Raw genomic sequence first — 20,244 nt, 5'->3', positions numbered from 1 at the left:
TGTAGGAGGCTACAGCAAATCTGTGCAACTCGTGACTCACCAAGCCCATGAGCAATGTATTGCAAGAGGCTCACCGACACTCAATTTTTATGTTAGACCCAGGTAATGGCAAAAAAGGGGTTAACCCATCACGTGATGGGGTGCCACGGCCGGTGGGCTGCACTTACGTTAGTGTGTGGCACGTTGCTCAAGCCTGGATTCGGTTTAAGACACGGAAAACTCGGGTTCAGCTCTCCAGACAGTTGTGAAGTTTGGTGGGTGGTCTTACGCAAGTCGCCATCTCTCAGTCTCACCAAGGCTTGAGCTTGCTTAGCGGCAGACAGCGGTGTGGGGCTGGGCCCCACACCTGACCTCTGCCCAGCTAAGCCACTGCAGCAGAGTGGGCTGCACAATGGGAGTGGGGTGGCAGCCAGGTCAGCGTGGTGCAAGTGCGCCAGCGGAGCCAATCTAGTCTCCTGCTGGTTCTTGCTCTGAGTTATTTGGCAGAAAGTTGGGTTACGAATAATTCATGCACGCTAATGCGAAGTTCTTTTTTTTGTGTGTGTATAGGGGTTGTTAAGTTGGAACCCAGAAATACTGTTTATTGTGTGGTATGAAACAGCTGTAGACTGTGACTTATAGAAACTTCTCCAGACTTCCAAGACTCAGGACAGTGTTTGGATGACTATGTTTATATGGCAATGACCCAGCAATGACTCAGCATGAGTGTGGATTCTTTTTATAGCGGGACACTTAGTGACTGGTTCTGTGAACACACCAATATGTGATGAGGCTGTTGCTTACTACATCAAATTAATCTGGATAGGAGAAAACTTAACTATGAAGCGAACAGTCAAAGGACGGGTAAGCACACCCAAAAATGACAAACGATGATGATTTTGTGCCACAGCTAATGTGTTATGTGAGGTAGCACTCAAAATCAAGCTGTTGAAGCAGAAACTGCCCAGTTTTGAGGTTTTGGCCCACAACTGTGGGGCAAAAGATTTTTAAAAATAAATAAATAAATAAATAAATAAAATAAATAAATAAATAAATAAAAAATGATAATAAAATATAGTCATGGAGATCTTCGGCCTACTATATTGGAGTTTGCTTTAAATGACTGAATCACTTGTAAATCGACCCCACCGATCCCTGTGTTCTTGCCATTATGAAGTTAATTTTGAATCCATGCACTATTAAGTCTTTCAGACTGTTAACAGATATAGAGCCCTGCCCTGCAATGAAGCCTCACCTCTTAGCTTGAGTGTCTTGCCAAGTGATACAGAACATGGTGCCACACATTAAGCAAAAATATGTAATAAAATGTCAAAGGATTGTATGGACTCTCTTCTAACAGATCAATTTTACCTCAGAAACATGTAGGGTAGTCCTCTTTGACCTCTTTTCATGATGAATGCTGGCTATTTGTTTCTGTTCTAGTGTACCTATGTTTTAAATAACCAATGGAAAGACTTATCGCAGCTGAAGTGTTACAGGCTCCCATGTTTCCTCCTGCATTATAAAGGTTGCTTATGTAACACTTAATTTATCACACAGGTTTTAGTTCCAACTCATTTATTTTAAGGCAGCTTGAAGAACAATTTGGCAGTCTTCAGAAATGTTTCCAAAGTAGAAGTAAGAAAACTATTTTTGGATTTTTCAGTTGCTTCCCTTGAACTCTGGGATAGTTGGTTTTATATTCATTCACTTGGAGCCAACTTTGTGAGCGTCACAAGCCAATCTGCGAATTTCCCCACAAAAGCGAGGTGTTTACGCGCTTGAGATTTTGTGCAGATACACAGAGCAGGCCATTTTGTGCTAGCAGAGCCTGCCAGCTACTACCTACCTGAGTACTCATTGCCACTGCTTTAGGGCACGTAAAACTGCCTGTGAGGGAGTCCTCATAGCTCCATTAAAAATAAAATAAAATAGGGAAGGGGTTTGGGGGACAAACATAAGTGTGCTCCCACCTTACTTCTCCTGTTTCTGCCAGAAGAAAGTAGTTTGACTGTATGCATGTACATACATTCAGATTCTTATTTTCCACATTCATTGGAAATTTGATTTTCAGATCACGTGTATTCAGTAGTTTCCTGGAGAGCCCATCTGTGTGCTTTGTAGTGAAAATGTTTAGTAGCCTAAGTTGAAACATACCAAAAATACTAACACTGAATGCATTTAGCCATAGGGTTATACATACATTAAGGGCATACTCACATTACAAACCTAAGCTGTTTTAACCAGGGGTCAGCAAACTTTTTCAGCAGGGGGCCGGTCCACTGTCCCTCAGGCCTTGTGAGGGGCTGGACTATATTTAAAAAAAAAATATGAATGAATTCCTATGCCCCACAAATAACCCAGAGATGCATTTTAAATGAAAGGACACATTCTACTCATGTAAAAACATGCTGTTTCCCAGACCATCTGTGGGACAGATTTAGAAGGTGATTGGGCTGGATCCGGCCTCCAGGCCTTAGTTTGCCTACCCATGGTTTTAACAATCATTCCTTTACCCCAAGGAAACCCTGGGAATTGTGGTCCTTTGAGGGGCTGGGGGCTAACAATTTATGCAAAAGCATTCTTGGTGTCTTCAGCAAACTATAAAGGTAAAGGGACCCCCGACCATTAGGTCCAGCCGTGGCCAACTCTGGGGTTGCGGCGCTCACCTGTTTCTGGGTCACGTGGCCAGCATGACTAAGCCGCTTCTGGCGAACCAGAGCAGTGCACGGAAACGCCGTTTACCTTCCGGCTGGAGCGGTACCTATTTATCTACTTGCACTTTGATGTGCTTTCGAACTGCTAGGTTGGCAGGAGCAGGGACCAAGCAACGGAAGCTCACCCCGTCGTGGGGATTTGAACCGCCGACCTTCTGATCGGCAAGTCCTAGGTTCTGTGGTTTAACCCACAGCAAACTATAACCCCCACTATATCATGGGGAGAAGCCATGGAAATTACAGCGGCATGAAACTGGTGCATGCTTATAGTGGGTGCATAGATAAGTAGTTCTGCATGCTATGATTTTGTGACTCTACTCTGGGCTCTCTGTATGAGAGTTGAAGTTGTATTTTCTGTGGTTTAGGGGACCATGCTTGTGTCTGTTACTAGACCCATGGGCTGGCGGGAAGAAGTTGAAATGGGTTGATTGAAGGAGGCTGTCTCTATGTAGTGTATTTTTCTGTGCATAAGACTAGGTCCCCCCCCCTAAAAATAATGTCAAAAGTTTATACTCTGCTTATACTCTGGGCCATCTTCCCCCATTTTCTTAATAGGGGGTGCCTTATACATGGGGGCATCTTATAGATGGAAAAATACGGCACTTTGTTTTGCTGTTGATGTTTATCATGTGTTTTATTATTTAAGGATTATTAGCTGTCTTGAACACATTTGGAAAGGTGGAGCACAAATGTCTTAAATAACAATACAGTAAAGTTAATAGCAATAGAAGTCAACAATACAGACTTCTGTACCATTCACCTAGCCTCCTGCATCTGCACTGACAACGTATGGAAACCAGTGTACAGTGGTATCTTGGGTTACAAATGCTTCGGGTTACAAATACTTCAGGTTACAAACTCCACTAACCTGGAAGTAGTACCTCGGGTTGCAAACTTTTCCCCAGGATGAGAACGGAAATTGTACAGTGGCGGCAGCGGGTGGCTCCATTAGTGAAAGCGCGCCTCAGGTTAAGAACGGTTTCAGGTTAAGAACGGACCTCCGGAACGAATGAAGTTTGTAACCCGAGGTACCACTGTATGTGGCATCAATGCAGTGAAATCACTGCTTCAAGGAGGGGCCCATTTCTCTGGTTCAGCTTCTAGTGCGGTGAAATGATTTGCTTGCAGAAACTCTGTAAATGTGACATCAGCAGATTTCCCCACTTTCACTGTGTTTTGCACCATTATGCAAATTCAGCAGGTTCCACCTGAGAGAAACAAGTGGAAAGAACGAGGGTGTAGGAACATTGCAAGAAGCCACTCAAGATGGCTTCATCACGTATGTAGGCTACATTTAGCAGCTTGCAAGATTGGAGTTAAAAGTTAAGTAGGTTCCCCACCTCCCTACTGACTGTACAATGGAGCTTGGCTTGATTTCTTGAGTCTCCTGTAACCTATTTGTTCTGCAAGCACTGGTGCTGTGCTTTGTAGCACACCATGAACTGAATGTGCTGTGGAATGCAGATGGTCCTACTATGGGCGACAGCAGACTCGGGGCTTGCCCACACTGGGGCAAAATGTGGACCCCCATCCCAATGTTCTCTCAGACCCTTCCTCCTTTAAATGCTGGGTGTTTTGATCCTGACCTTTTCTGATTTCCCAAGCATCAAAGCCCTCTGCATTTCAAGGTGGAAAGGTCCAGGGTAAAACTTGTGATGGGGAGGGCATTATGTGGATGCTCCTACATTAACGGGGAGATTGGCCCCCTGGGAAGACACACGTTGGAACAATGTGGACAGGCCATTGCAGAACGTTGCTGATGGGGAAAGCCTATGAAAGAAAGTCCGTCAGCCCTGCCTTATATATTATTTTCCTGAAGGTGGCCACCATTTATTTCCGGCAGGCTCCCCGTGCCTTGGGAACAGCTAGCCCAAATCCAACAGGTGGATCTTTATTAACTGGTAACTTAAGGACAAGAGCTGAGCCCATTAGCAAAACTGCCCGCCGGAGCAGTTTCTTAGAGAGCCCTTCCAGAAAGGCACGGTGGCAAGATCCTGGCAACTCCGTTCTGCACACATTGCTGCTGCTGCACTGGTGGGGTGCTCTCTATATTGTCTACTGTATTTGCATAGCTAATAAGACACCACCTCTCTAGCCCTGCCCCTGCAGAGGGGGTGGCGCGGGCGGGAGGGAGGGAAGAGAAGGGGAAATCATCCCGGAGTGGGGGGAACGAGGGACTTCCCTCGTCCCCCGTTCCCACGCCATTTCCTGTCGGCATGTTTACTTCCGGGCAAATCAAATCCAAAAGCTGCTTTCCAAGTGAAGCCTGGAGGGGAGAAAGTGCGGTGGGTGGGCGGGTGGAAGCGAGAGCCCGGAGCCCACGGAGGGCGAGTTAGACCCGGGTGGGTGCTCCGAAGCCCCTGCTTCTCTCCACGGTCGCAACCCGCCACCGCGAAACTGACTTGAGCCGCTTCTCCTTCTCTTCCTCTTGCAGGTTTATCCGGAGCCGCGCACCGAGAGCGAGTGCCTGAGCAATATCCGCGAGTTCCTCCGCGCCTGCGGCGCCACTCTCCGCCTGGAGGTGAGGTGGGGGAGAATTGTGCATATTGCAACACACACACACACACACAAACACGTGTGTGTGTGTTTGCTTGCATGCATGTATCTATATATGCACACACACACGTGTATATATGAGCATGTAATATGGGGTGAGGGTGGAGGGTGCTGAGGAGGCTAGAGGGCCATTCTAAGGAATGAATTAAAAGTTAAGGGAGCTACTGTGCCGGACGGTTGGCAGCAAACAAACGCCTACCTGTTCCATCCTCTCTCTCTCTTTGCACACAGGCCTTTCTTTCTTCTCCTCCAGCGTAATGCCACGGTGGTGGTTCTTCTTACCCACGCACCTATTTAGCACACTCGTGTCTGTGCAGCCACGCTGTCCCTTTTTTTTTTTTTTTTTTGCATGCCTCCCCTTTTATATTGCCTTGCGAACGCTATATATCATTTTGTACAGGTAGCTGTTTTAACAGCCAGATATTGAACAAGCTTTCCCACCTCCTGTTAACTCTCATTGAAGGCCAGACCAGATGAAACACAGGAGGATTGTGAGTCCTCTCTCCTGGCATTTTTACTTAAAAGCAGCCATGGAGAAGCCTGGATTTTATTGGAGCCATGGTGCAGGGGGAGTGAGGCTTTTACATTTCCCCGCTTTCACTGTTTAATACCTCTTTACAGCTGCTATTAGTCCTGAAGTAGAAGACATCTCTGTTTTCCGCTGGGAGGTTATTAACTGCTTGTTGAGAGTACTGTATTAAGGTTTTTTTTTTTGGGTAGGGGCAGTTAACTTCCACTCCCCCAATGTTGGTGCTTTGATCATAGTCAAAGCCCAAGCACGCGTACGCACACACACACACAGAGGTTTTTGTTTTTTTACTGTTAAGTAAAAATGAAAATGTCATGAGATTGTTCCACACCTCTTGTTTCTTGTCTCATCTGGCCCCAAATCTAGCCTTGTTTTTCAAAGAGATATATTGTTTTCTACTGTGTTTGTCTTCGCACTGATTTTATTTGGATTCTTCCAAATTTTATATATATATATATATATGAGAGAGTCATCCCTTTAAAATAGCCTGATTAATATCATTGTGTAATGCAAACATATTAAAATATACACTCTCTAGTTTCATAAAACTCAATCCATGCCCTCCCATGAAGTACTGTATATTGAGGTTTTTTTGTTTTGTAGGGAACGAACCATAGATCATCTCAGAATCAGATTTTTAATGCCACATCTGCACAATATATTGAAAGCGCTATTATGCAGCTAGGCTTCAGCCAAAGAATCCTTGGAAACAGTATTTAAGTGTACAGTGAGTTGTTAGGAGACCCCTATTCCCACCCCAGAGCTACGATACTCAGAGTGGTTTAACTGGTTGTCCCTTTCCCCATGGAACTCTGGGAATTGTAGCTGTGTGAGGGGAATAGGAGCCCAACTCCCAACTCTCTTAACTTTTAGACTTTTAAAAGACATCTGAAGGCAGCCCTGTTTAGGGAAGCTTTTAATTTTTAATAGGTTATTGTATTTTAATATTCTATTGGAAGCCACCCAGAGTGTCTGGGGAAACCCTGCCAGATGGGCGGGGTATAAATAATAAATTATTATTGTTTATTATTATTATTATTATTATTATTATTATTAACAAACTACAGTTCTCAGGAATCTTTGGGGAAGCCATGACTGTTTAATGTGGTGTTATACTACTTTAAAATGAAGGTGATAGCTGATGTGTTCACGCCTCCTCAGAGGTGGTGGGTTTCTGCTCAGCATGACCAGAAAAAATCCTAACATTGGAGGCAGAAAGAGGGTTTTGTTGCGTATCCCTGGGCTATAGAGCAAGGAGAAACAGCTTGTTCTGGTTCTACCTGCTCAAACACTTTGAACGATGAAAAATTTACCCTACTTGTAGAAGGAACATCATGGGTGAGCATGTCCAGCCATTTCAGGAATCCTACCCAAAGCTGTTGCTGTCAAAAGCATTTATCCTCTCTACTTAAAGAAGTCCCTGGATATATGGCTGGAAGTGACACTAAATCATCAAGTCAACCCTCCTTCCTCAAGGACAGCACCTAAACAAATCTTAATCAACGGTGGTCTAACTTGATATTTAAGGCCCCTGTTGACAGAGGATGCACAGCAAGGTTCCATCTTTTTATGTCTCGTATACAGTAGACAAATAATATAACTAATCTCAATGCATTTGAATACTTCTATTAGATTCTGAGGCTGGGGAACGATGGCTATTCCAGGCCTTTCTTAAATTTTTCATTTGTTTGTTGATGATCCTTGGGATCCCTTCCAACTCTGTGATTCTATGATTCCAGCCCTTTTCCGTAGTGAGATAACTAGAGGAAATGTGTAGGTGATAATCAGTCTAAATGCTCTTCTTCTGTTCTGACTGCTAGGTGACACTTTCTCAGATTTCTCTATGAAACTAGTTGGTTTCTACATGTTTTCCTCATTTATTCAGACACTTGATTGCCTTGGTTTTTGTTGGTTTTGGTTTCCTTATGACTTCTTTGTTATAAGGAGTACAGTTTAGAACGGGACAAGTATCTTCTGAGTCTTCTGTGTATAATTCTCTTGTTGCATCCAAGTATGGTGTTTTCTTCCTTTTGGCAGTGTCGCCACATTGCTGAGTCAGAGTCAATTAGTTAATGATGAACTCCCCCTCTACTTAACTTTCTACACAGCTATTTAAATTAGTGTTGTCGTCCCCCCAAGCTTGCTAACTTTCCCTTGGGTTAGTGAATCTGACTTTAAAGGGCCTTGTAGATTTAACACTTGATAACTTTAATACCTAGCAAATTTATTGCCTTTCCTTTTAATGAGTAATTGATTAGAACATAGAGACCTAGATTTTGGTCACATGATCAATCACACACATACCTTGCTTCATTTTTGTCTGTGAACCCTGTGTGGGACTACAGTTATGGCAGACGTGTTGAAACAAGCTTGTGAACTACAGTAGAAATGTGAGACAATTGAACTTCTGGCTTTGTTTACCCAAGGTAAAGCCTCACCCATGTTTCTTATCTTTCCAGGGGAAAGACAGAAAGAATAAGAGTTTTATAAAATGACTTAGCTTTATTTAGGTGGGGTTCAGGGGGTGGGATTCACAGGGCCATCTGAGGAACAGTTGTGATTGGCTACCCTGAGTTGAAACTTCTTGATTATTGGCCATAAACAATATGCAGTTTACTATATTAAGAGGTCAGTGCTGTTTGAATTCATTTGTCAAGTTGTTTTCTTCTTGCCTGCACTTGCCTTTCTGTTAAGACATGGAACTTAAAAATTGTTAGTTGGAAACGTATTTTAAAAATTGAATGGGCATTACGTATAATAACAGGAACAAAGTCTGCCAAAATTGTGGGACAGTTCAAGACTATATGACTCACTTTTTGCGGGGGGGGGGGGGAGTTGAGGGGAGACTTCTGTATTTTCAAGGTTTGGGGAAAATTGGAAATATTTTGAACCCAGGCACGAGTCGTTTTAAAGTTGTGAACAAGATAACAACTAGGTAGTTTAAGAGAATGCTGGATAGGAAAAAACCCAGCTGTACCCTATTGCATCATATATTGTACTTGAACTGCAGGTTTTTGGGGGGGCATTTTCCGTTCTAGATAATATTGTTGACCTCTTCAGCACATTTCAGATATCCCTGGCCTTAATGTTCTGCCTTGGGAAAAGCATAGGAATATATCTACACTGCAAACCTATAAATCTCATGTTTACTGTAGGAAATTATGGGAATGGTTGGTTGGCAAACGTGCTTAGAATTATCTGTTGTAGAACTATAGTTCCCTGGAAACCTAGAATAACTACAGTCTTCAGGTTGAGCATTTTCGGGTTGTGCCCTGCGGCGACCCTGAAGTAATGGAACATGTTACTTCCGGGTTTCACCGCTCGCACATGCGCAGATGCTCAAAATGATGTCACGTGCATGCGCAGAAGCAGCAAATCGCGACCCATGCACGAGCAGACGTGGGTTGCGTTGACTTCAGGATGTGAACAGGGCTCTGGAACGGATCCCGTTCGCATCCAGAGGTACCACTGTATTAAAATCAGTGTTAGCTGTGGTCTAAACTACTGAGCCTCTCGGGCTTGCCGATCAGAAGGTTGGCGGTTTGAATCCCTGCAATGGTGTGAGCTCCCATTGCTCGGTCCCAGCTCCTGCCAACCTAGCAGTTTGAAAGCACACCAAAAAATGCAAGTAGATAAATAGGTACCGGTCTGGCAGGAAGGTAAACAACATTTCCGTGCGCTGCTCTGGTTTTGGTGTTCCGCTGTGCCATAAGCTGCTTAGTCATGCTGGCCACATGACCCGGAAAAACTGCGGACAAACACGGGCTCCCTTGACCTGTAAAGTGAGATGAGCACCGCAACCTCAGAGTCGTCTGCGACTAGACTTAACTGTCAGGGGTCCTTTACCTTTACCTTTAATTCTCATTTAGGGGTAGGTGTGTCTTTGGGCTGTGCTAGGTAAAGGTAAAGGGACCCCTGACCATTAGGTCCAGTCGTGACCGACTGGGGTTGCGGCACTCATCTCGCTTTATTTGCCGAGGGAGCCGGCGTACAGCTTCCGGGTCGGGGGCCAGCATGACTAAGCCACTTCTGGTGAACCAGAGCAGCGCACGGAAACGTCGTTTACCTTCCCGCCGGAGCGGTACCTATTTATCTACTTGCACTTTGATTGCTTTCGAACTGCTAGGTTGGCAGGAGCAGGGACCGAGCAATGGGAGCTCACCCTGTCAAAGGGATTCGAACCACTGACCTTCTGATCAGCAAGTCCTAGGCTCTGTGGTTTAACCCACAGCGCCACCCGCGTCCCTTGGGCTGTGCTACTGGGCTGTAAATGGGAAGTCACAAAATTAAATGTTCTTCCATACTAATGCATAAATAAAATTCCTCTCCTTGGAGGAAAGGGTTCTTAGCATAGCCTTATTTCTTACACTTGCTTTTCTATATGCAGCGGTTATTGATTTCTTTTGCATGGAGGACTCTGTAGTCACTAGTGATACAATCCAGGCAGAGGCTTACTGTTTTGTGTAGACTCTCAGGCCCTCACGATGTTGCTGTGTTTTCCAAATAAACATGCATAGGATTAGGCTGCCAGTGGGTTATAGCTTTCTGTCCCATTTATAGTTTTATATCTGCTTATGCAGTTCTAGGCCAGGAGAAGGGGAGCAGAGTAAGAAGAGAAGACAGGAAAAGTATTGATCTCTCATTTTGGTAGAGACTTGAAAGCATTCCTTTACTAAAGAAGAGACGGTTGGGCGATATGTGTGTAACCATTCACTGCACAGGTTTGTGGAAGGAAAGAAGTTTGCTTGAGAGTCAAAACTGTCTGTATTCTTACTTCTGTAGATGAGAAAAAATGGTGTGTACAGAGTTTTCTGTATCTAGGCAGATCAGAAGTGTTTGGCTTGGTTTCTTGAGAACATGGTTTATTACCTTGAAAAACAATAGGACTTTAAATACCAGATAATAGTGAGAAGAGACCCAGAGCCATTTAGGCTGATTTTCTGTAGACTGCAAGTTGCTGCCTTCCCTTTTACAGCTGTCACAGATTCAAATGGCGCCAAGTACATGATCAGCAGAATATGTGGTACTGATAACTGATCAGTATCTCAGAGCATCAACTTGCGCCAGCGTTTGCCATTAAAAAAAAGTGCTTGGGTGAACTAGTCTTCAGTGCAGTTGCATTTTACAAATGTTTAACTTGCATGATTCGAACCATATGCAGTTGAAGGCTGGTTGACTGAAATTTTGCAAGTTAAATGCAAGGAAGATAGAAGGCTTTAAAGCTCTTTCTGCACTGAGTTTTGCCTGCATGAAAATAACTTTCAGCTCTCTGCTTTGCTTGGGAGGTGGGGGCAAGGCACACACAGATTTGGCGCACTGGTGCAAGATCTCACAGGGCTGTCCAGTTCCTGCGAGGTCTCATGCAAGCAGCCCTACCCTTCCAGGGTTGGCGTGCTTGAGTGAGCCTTGCCTGGCAAGCAAGGGAGACAGCTTAAAAGCTCTCTCTGCACTGGGAAAACCCAGCGGAACAATAAGTTTATAAACATTCTTACTGGCTCGCTTGCTGCTTCTTCAAATCCCTCTCTGCAGACTCAGAAAGGCGAACACCCACAGAAAGAATGCATGGTTCTGATTGGCTTAGGGTGGGCTGATTGACTTAGGTTGGGGAAAGTGAGTCTGCCCCCCTCAGCTCATTACAGGCAGCGACCATTTTATGCAAATCATGCTCATGCTCATCGCTGCCAATATGGAAGTGGTCTGAAAAAGGGGCGGGGTGGGCTTATGTAAGCTCCGCTTACATGCAGGGGCGGGTCAGGAATGGAACGCCCGGCCAAAAGGATTGCCACCTGTATAAGCCATAGCTTGGTTTTCACCCCCCTCAGTGGCTTCTTACAAAAAAAAGGGGGAGGGGAATGAGCAAAAGAATCCACTGCCCTACGGAAGCCGTTTCTGTGGGATAGAGAGTTGCGGGAGACTCGGTGGGACCTGCTGGTAGTGATTATTCTGACTGGCTAACTAGAGGAGATGGGCAGAAGCATCTAGGAAGCCTCCCAGTTGGCATTTCCAGCACTGACCATAGGTGGCTTTCCAGAGTCTCTGGTGGAAAGCTCCCTTCCCAAGCGCTGCTTCCCTTGATGCTTTGAACTGAACTGTCATGGGCTGAACCTTGAGCCATGTCATCACGAATCAGCTGCTCTTCTTCCCCCACCTATTTTTGTTTTCATCTTTATGCTGCGGAGCATACCATCATGAAATTTGGCACCCCCACATAATTTCTCAGGTGCAAAGAAATATTGAGTGTTCAAAAACAAGTTGACCCCCCCCCCTTGGTACATTGTTGGCGATTCTTACTATTCTGTTTAAAGAGAATTCCCAGATGACATGAAATCATTTCCATGAAACCATTACACATGCATATATACTCTTCTCTCTGCAATCCCCTGTCGTTCATCCTCTTGTTTGGCTTCCTGTTGAGTAACGCCGCCTAGGTGCGTGTGTTATTCCGATGATGAACTGGCTGTTGGAATGGCCAATCAACTTGCTCCCACCATTCCAGATAGCCTCAGACTGGCAGGAAACATAAGCCTCTTCATATCCTGTTTTTCCTTGACTTCTTTGAACATACACGTTTAGCAGTCTACTTTTGTTGAGAGAGAATTCACAATGGTGAGCCCAAATCCTTCTCTTGTGTGCTGTTTATATAGATTCTCTTGTTTCCTAACCCATTTTTATTTTGTGATGGCTGTTTTGAAAAATAGTCCTGGTATATCTCTGGCAGGATTTTTCTTCCGGTTGATACTTATCTCTCCAGGGTGGATGGGGTGAGGGATAGGGAGTGGCTTTTGGAAACAACTTTTATGCCTTTACAGTGGTACCTCGGGTTACAGGCGCTTCAGGTTACAGACTCCGCTAACCCAGAAATAGTACGGTACTTCAGGTTAAGAACTTTGCTTCAGGATGAGAACAGAAATTGTGTGGCGGTGGCAGCGGGAGGCCCCATTAGCTAAAGTGGTATCTCAGGTTAAGAACGGACCTCCGGATCGAATTAAGTTCTTAACCTGAGGTTTCACTGTAATCCTTTCTGGGAGACTTAGCAGGATTGGCTAATACATCCTGTAGGGTAAGGCCGTTCTCCCCAAACACCCCCCCCCCCAATCTCATGCCTGAAGAGGGCTATTGTGTTTGCTGAAACAGATTGGCATAACTGCCCCTCTGTACCGCAGTTGACTCATCAGCCTGTAAAAGGGACAACATCTGGACAACCTTTACGTGGCCTATGGAAGATGGGCATAAAATAGGCCAGGTAGGGGTGTTTTTGGAAATGGATTCCATAAGGAGGTTGTTCAAGAGAGAACACTTGGTCCTGTGGCCTTGCAGTTCTGTGTGAACACAGCCGATTCCCTTTGGCATGTTTGTGGGTGACGCATGTATCAGGAGATGTTCGTTCAGGTAGGCAGACTGCATAATGCCCGGGGCTTTAAAATCCATTGTCGACACTTTGAATTGGACCTGGAAGCTAATAAGATAGGTGGTCCTCGCAACCGAAACAGAAGTTGTACGCTCTTTGCAACTCACGTTTGTGTGTATAAAAAATAAACAATGGATCAAAACTTGGCTGAGATCTTTTAGAAAAAATTCGTTTTGAACTTGCAATGGCTTTCTTTCTAGCATGACTTAATATGTATTTATGTTTCTTTTTTTTAAAAAGACGTTTGATGCAAATGATCTCTATCAGGGACAGAACTTCAGCAAGGTGCTTAGCTCCTTGGTTGCTCTAAATAAAGTAACAGCAGGTAAGTAGACTCCATTTCCTCCTACTTCATTTACTCGCTGTTCTGTATTTTGTTTGTTTGTTTTGCTCTGAACTGAAAGTGTCTATGTTTCAGGTTTTTTTAAAAAAAGAATTCACTGCATTTACCAATCAGCAGCAGGATTTTTATTTCATTTCATTTCTTGCTCCGCTCTTGTGACACTCCAGCTCACAACTCCCCCAGTTGTCCTTGAGCTGAATATGTTTCCATAACTAAATAAACAAACTATAGCTGAATAGCTCTGTTGATGATCGCTCCCAGGTCATTAGCTTGGAATTTGCTTGGTTTTCAGTGTTACCTGCACAAACGACCATTTCTGTACTTTGATACTATTTGGAATATATTTGGCATGGGTGGCGCTGTGGGTTAAACCACAGAGCCTAGGATTTGCTGATCAGAAGGTCAGCGGTTCGAATCTCCGTGATGGGGTGAGCTCCCGTTGCTCGGTCCCAGCTCCTGCCCACCATCAGTTTGAAAGCACGTCAAAGTGCAAGTAGATAAATAGGTACCGCTCCGGTAGGAAGGTAAATGGCGTTTCCGTGCGCTGCTCTGGTTTGCCAGAAGTGGCTTAGTCATGCTTGCTACATGACCCGGAAGCTGTATGCTGGCTCCCTTGGCCAATAAAGCAAGATGAGCGCCGCAACCCCAGAGTCGGTCACGACTGGACCTAATGGTCAGGGGTCCCTTTACCTTTACCTTACAGAACACCTCTATTTTCTAAGTAGTAATACATACCTACTGTGTCTGTTTTGGTATTCATCCCATGCTCCCTTTTTTCCATTTTAAGAGGATAGATGGACAATTGTCCCATTTTCAGATTTTTCTAGTAATACTGTGGTGTGTACGTTTGTTGTTTTGATTATAGGTTCACCTCTAATGATTTTGATACCCCATGAATATGGGGCATAAATGTCACTGTCTCTTAAAGCACTCATGTCCATGCATGCACAAGCATACACCTAACAGTTCATAATATTAGTATTTGTGTTAATGCCTTTTTTATTGCATAAAGCCCATGTGAGGCCCGGAGGGTGGCAGCACAAGAACCAGCTTCCTCTGATGTGTTTGCACACATCATTGAAGCTGGACAACAGTAGAGCTGAGGAATAATCTAGCAGAAGTCCCTTTGAAAGCAATCTAATTGAAAGTTTATTTTATTATATGTGTCACTCACTTTTTTTCCACAACTGGCTCTCAAACCAGTTTACATCTACAATATACCATATATTACGGATATAGGTTTTGTGGTAGGCTATTCTGGTTCCTGGTAGTTGGTGTCATAGTCTACGATGGTTGTAGGTTTTCTTCCAGAGAGAGAAGGAGCTGCAAATGGACTTGGGGGGCTAGTAGATTATAAAGATGCATTTAAGTGCTCAATTGTATGAACCTCATTGAATTCAGTGGCACTAACATTCACATATGATGTGCCTATTATAATACAACAACAACAACAATTTATTATTTATACCCCGCCCATCTGGTTGAGTTTCCCCAGCCACTCTGGGTGGCTCCCAATCGAGTGTTAAAAAGGGCTGCCTTCAGATGTCTTTTAAAAATAGGATAGCTGCTTATTTCCTTGACATCTGATGGGAGGGCGTTCCACAGGGCAGGCACCACTACCAAGAAGGCCCTCTGCCTGGTTCCCTGTAACTTCGCTTCTTGCAATGAGGGAACCGCCAGAAGGTCCTCAGCGCTGGATCTCAGTGTCCTGAACGATGGGGTGGAGATGTTGTGCCTCCCTGAGTATAGGAAGAGTGGGCTATATACATTTAAATAAGTTTAGACCCCTGAAAATGTTTCATGATTTATTTTGCTACTGTTGTTGGTGTACGGTTCCTTCCTTTCCCAAATGAGACAGTGAGGACTTTACCTACTGGCTTCTTCTTCCCACCCCATGTCTCCTGGATTTCTTGCCTGATCCAACTAAGGAGACACATACATGGAAGTGGTACACCATCCTAATCATTTCAATAATAATATCACTTCTGGGGTCAGGGACGGGTGGTCTAAATTGGTCTAAATGTGCCTCCTGGTGTGGATATGAAAGTTTGTCCTCATGCATTCCATTTGATTTTGGGGAATGAGGGGTGTGATTATTATCATTTGCTTTTGAAGTGAATTTTGCCTGCATACCTGTTGGATGCATCTGCCCAGAGATCCTTTCCAAGCCCATCTCTTCCCGTTTTGGTACTCAGTATATTCTTATGAAGACAACTCGCTTTACAGATCCAAGGGATGATAAAATATAGTTCTGTTGTCTTGCATAGAAGTAGGTTAATTCAAGTAATTGGCATCTTACACGTGCATTTCTGGGAATTCTGCACTTCTGTTTTAGGAAATCAAATATAAATGCTTGTCCCCAGCACAAATTCTATATATGTGTGCCTTACTGAAATGCTAATGTTTCATGGTTATCTCTTTTCAGATATTGGGCTAGGAAGTGATTCTGTGTGCGCAAGGCCATCATCTCATCGAATAAAATCTTTTGATTCCCTGGGATCCCAATCTTTACATAGCAGAACCTCAAAACTTTTTCAGGGCCAGTATCGAAGTCTGGTAAGTGTTGACCTATTTCTATTCTCTTTTTCTTTTCACTCTCCTTAATTAGTGCTGCAAAGTGAGAAGCTTGACTCAGATTCACAGATACTTGATCATTGCCTTCTCACCTATCTGTAGCATAAGCCTTTGAGACTTTAAATATGTTTTGTGCTGATTTTGAGGAATCTGCTTTCAGATTATGCAGATTCATGGGTTGAGATCAACAATTCAGTGCAGTCAGGTGTTGCTGAAACCCACCAGTGAGGTTTAAGTGTGCTTAACTACTGGCTTGTGGCCATAGAGTCCTAGAAATGGTGTATTTGTAAACAGAGCCCATAGCCATCTAGTTCCTCCATGTTTGTTATCAGGGGCAACCCAGTCAAATGGGCAGCATGTTGTTGTTGTTGTTGTTGTTGTTGTTGTTGTTGTTGTTGTTGTTGTTGTTGTTGTTCTGTGCACTATCTTAAGTCATAGTATATGGAAGAAAAGACCTCTTTACTCGCTGCGGAGGGTGTGTGTCCAAGAATTACATTTGTGTTTCATTTTCCGCTTAGGGTTTAACCAATTAAATTTCAGCGTTGCGTCGAACATTGGACCTACTTAGAAGTGACCCATTCAAACCAATGTATTTAAGTTAGCCATGCCCATTCACTTTAATGGTTCTGCTCTGAGGAAGGCTAGTGCTAGTTACTGCCCTCGGCAACCAAGTTGGCCAGTGTCAAATGAATTCGTTCAGTTCCAGTTCGCACGACAAAATGTGTGATGAGAAAATAAGGCACACGATAAAGCAGTTCAAAGCAAAATAATAGGTCTAAAACTTTTACAGCTAAGGGGTATGAATCCTACCTTAAAAGCATACTACAGTGGTGCCCCGCAAGACGAATGCCTCGCAAGATGGAAAACTCGCTAGACGAAAGAGTTTTCTGTTTTGGAGGTGCTTCGCAAAACGAATTTCCTATGGGCTTGCTTCGCAAGACGAAAATGTCTTGCGAGTTCCTGCGGGTTCCCCCCCCCTTTTCTAAGCCGCTTATCAGCTGATCCAATAAGCTGATAAGCCGCTAAAAGCCGCTAATAGCGCTAATCGGCTAATCCGTCAATGGGCTTGCTTCGCAAGACGAAAAAACTGCTAGACGAAGAGAATCATAGAATGGATTCTTTTCGTCTTGCGAGGCACCACTGTACCTAAGTGCTAAATAAATCCCAAAGGCATCTTTCATTTGTACTTTTTAATTATACAATTATACGCATACATAGGTGAAGAAGCAACCTATGTTTTTGGTCTGAACCTTGTTTAGGGAGGGGGTGGTTCTGTTCTGTTTTGTACTTGGCTAAGACTTCTGGATAATGGTTCAAGTTCTGTTCTGCTTCAGGAAAAAGTAAGGGTTTATTCTAGTTTGTTTATTTATTACACTTATAGCCCATATTTTCTTGAAGGAGGACACAGTGGCATGCTTGTTTCCCGCCCTATTCAATTTATCTTCATAACAACCCTGTGAGGTATATTAGGTCATCAGGCAGTGTCTGGCCCATGGTTACCCAGTGAGTGGTTGAATTTGAACCCTGTTTCTTGGTTCACATTTTGTTTGAATCCGTGGTTTTCCCCCCCAGTTTTTGAAGTATGATTAAAATCTGTGAGAGCAAATCATATTAGTTCATATAAATGTTGTTCCTCTGCTTTCCATCTCAAACAGAGTTTTTCTGCTGAAAGGCAACTAACCAATGATATGCATCGGGTGCAGAGAACCAGTGGTTTTCTAGATGCTGTCGGACTCCCAGATCCTATCAGCCCCAGCTTACATGGCTGGTGGTCAAGGGAATGATGGGAATTGCTGTCCAGCAACATTACAGTGCCTCACCCCTGATATAAATTAAATGAACAAAATGAGGCCCACGTCTTATGATCAGTCCTTGCCATTTGATGCTCACTTTCTTCCTATTGTGTGAACTTCTACAGAACTATGTAGAAATAGCCTCTGTGTTGGATTTGAAGGTTAGCTTGGTATGGTCAAGGTATCCTGTGCATTTCCAGAAATGGCAAATCTGCCGAACAATGACTGTTCACACTGTTTGCAAAGGGCAAGGTTGGTGTCAAGCTGATGGAGGAATTGGCGTCCATGTTCTAGAATTGAGTAAGCGGCCATGCCACTTCTTTTGAGGCTGTCTTGTACTCTTTACTCCTGAAGTTTCTAGGCAGCTGAAAGTACTGCATACTTTCCACTAGTCAAGGCAGCCGTAAATCCTGAAATCAGTGGCTGGCTTTATTCCAGTCTGTTTTGAATGACTCCACCCAGGGATGTGAAAGAGTGCTTGTATCCTTTCATACACTTTGTTTTGCATCAGTCGGCGATGTCAGCTTATACTGATTCACACATACAGGCTGGGACATTAAACGAAAGAGCTCTTAGGGCACTCCTAGGAAAGTGATAGCAGGCATCTGTTTTGACTTAACTTTTCCATCAGTACGCAGTTGCAGGTTCAGTTTGGAAAATGTTGCAGCAAATATGTGTGGGTGGGTGAATTTTCAATTCATGCCAAGTTTCACAGTATAAGTTTGGGAAAGTATCATGGGCTTCATAATATTCTAGGACCTTTGCCTGTCTTGTGTGCCTGGGGACCATGACTGTTTACTACATGTTCCTAGACTCCCAAATAGTTCTGGCGTGGTTAACCCATTGTACAACCACGGAGACCTTTCTCGTTCTTCAGCCTGTTATCCTGCACTGGGGATTTGCAGATGCCGTTTCATACATCTCACTCAGTTAAATTTTGTTAACATTTTGAAAAAAGTTCCTAAAACTCTTTGTTTTCGCTTGTCTTGTCACTTCTAGGATATGACAGATAACAGCAACCACCAGCTGGTGGTAAGAGCAAAGTTTAATTTTCAACAAACCAACGAAGATGAACTTTCTTTTACAAAAGGAGATATTATTCACGTTACGAGAGTGGAAGAAGGAGGCTGGTGGGAAGGAACTCACAATGGCAAGACAGGCTGGTTTCCCAGCAATTACGTACGAGAAGTAAAATCAAATGGTGGGTTTCAAGAGTCTGCTTATAAACTGCCCAAACTTACTTTCTTTGTGGATTTCCATGTAGCATATATATTTGTGATGATGCATGCCAATGTATCCCAGCTACAAAAATGAGTGTGAAATTCTTTATTCTACCTTTTGTGCATCAGGGCAGGGCACTGAATGAGAGATTTTATTCTGAAAACTCCAGTACGTGTATTGACAATATGGTTAGGTGCACTGCATACAGATACACAGATTTCCTTTCATGTTTAGCAGCCTCAGTAAGATCCCCACACATTATGTGATGGTGGCTGCTAAGCAGGTGTATGCTCTTACATTTGTTTACAAGTTACTAGCTTTCACATTTGGATTCCTAATCCTAGTGAAGATGGTTCACTGACCGGGAATGCAAAGCCCCAGGTCTTATCTTTCATTTTTAAAAAATACACCTGTTAGTTTCTTTAATGTGTTCCAGAGTCTCCAGGCTAAGATTTATAACAAATGACCCATATTCAGTGCTTTTCCTTCTTGTCACACAGCAATTTAACTCCATAAATTTTCAGTTAACTACAGTTTCCTGTATTGTCCAAACTGGGAAACAATGGGTTTGGAACAAGGCAAATTGTGGTTTAAGATCCTGGCTAGTTCTAAAATGGAACAAGGAACTGTTATTAATTGAAGACTTCTTAGCTTACCGCATGAAACACTCAGGCAAAAGGACTCATTCATATCTTTGTTTACTAAGCCGAGACAGATCCATATGAATGAGCTGCGAGCTTGTAAATAAATAGCTGAAGTAAATGGTCCTGAACCTTGCTGCAACAAGATTTAAGAAGAGCATTTTGTTTGACCTCTAGTGTCTGAGCTGTGAAATTGCATCCTACTGCTAATATATTCCCTATTTCAGAAAAACCTGTCTCCCCAAAATCAGGAAGCCTGAAGAGTCCACCAAAGGGATTTGATACATCTGCAATTAGCAAAAGCTATTATAATGTGGTGAGTAATCTTTATTTGAATTTCTTGTGCACTATTTAGCCATAGAATCTTGCTTAAGGCTAGAGCACCAAAGTTGATGATGTCATGGTTTGGTGTGGGTTTTTTTGCAAATGATATTCATCTGCAGGATCTGGGCACCTTAAACCATTATTTGCTAAGCTGCAGAG

The 20,244-nt window shown here is 43.6% G+C and overlaps 1 protein-coding gene across 7 annotated transcripts in view; it reads left to right on the top strand.

Annotated features, from left to right (window-relative positions):
- The window catches only part of ARHGEF7 (Rho guanine nucleotide exchange factor 7), an 89,337-nt gene that overhangs the window by 9,721 nt on the left and 59,372 nt on the right, over positions 1 to 20,244 (top strand). For all 7 annotated transcript variants that reach the window (XR_014218604.1, XR_014218605.1, XM_082218600.1 and 4 more), the window contains exons 2-6: positions 5,131 to 5,217; positions 13,430 to 13,514; positions 15,958 to 16,088; positions 18,899 to 19,100; positions 19,989 to 20,077. Coding sequence is in view for 5 of the 7 variants with exons in the window: in XM_082218600.1 (XP_082074726.1) it covers positions 5,131 to 5,217; positions 13,430 to 13,514; positions 15,958 to 16,088; positions 18,899 to 19,100; positions 19,989 to 20,077 (594 nt within the window). In the remaining 2 variants the exon portion in view is untranslated. The remainder of the gene's footprint in view (positions 1 to 5,130; positions 5,218 to 13,429; positions 13,515 to 15,957; positions 16,089 to 18,898; positions 19,101 to 19,988; positions 20,078 to 20,244) is intronic.

This window comes from Podarcis vaucheri, assembly GCF_965113315.1.
Source record: "Podarcis vaucheri genome assembly, chromosome: 4".
Taxonomy (NCBI): Eukaryota; Metazoa; Chordata; class Lepidosauria; order Squamata; family Lacertidae; genus Podarcis; species Podarcis vaucheri.
This window is presented reverse-complemented; position numbering and strand designations above follow the sequence as displayed.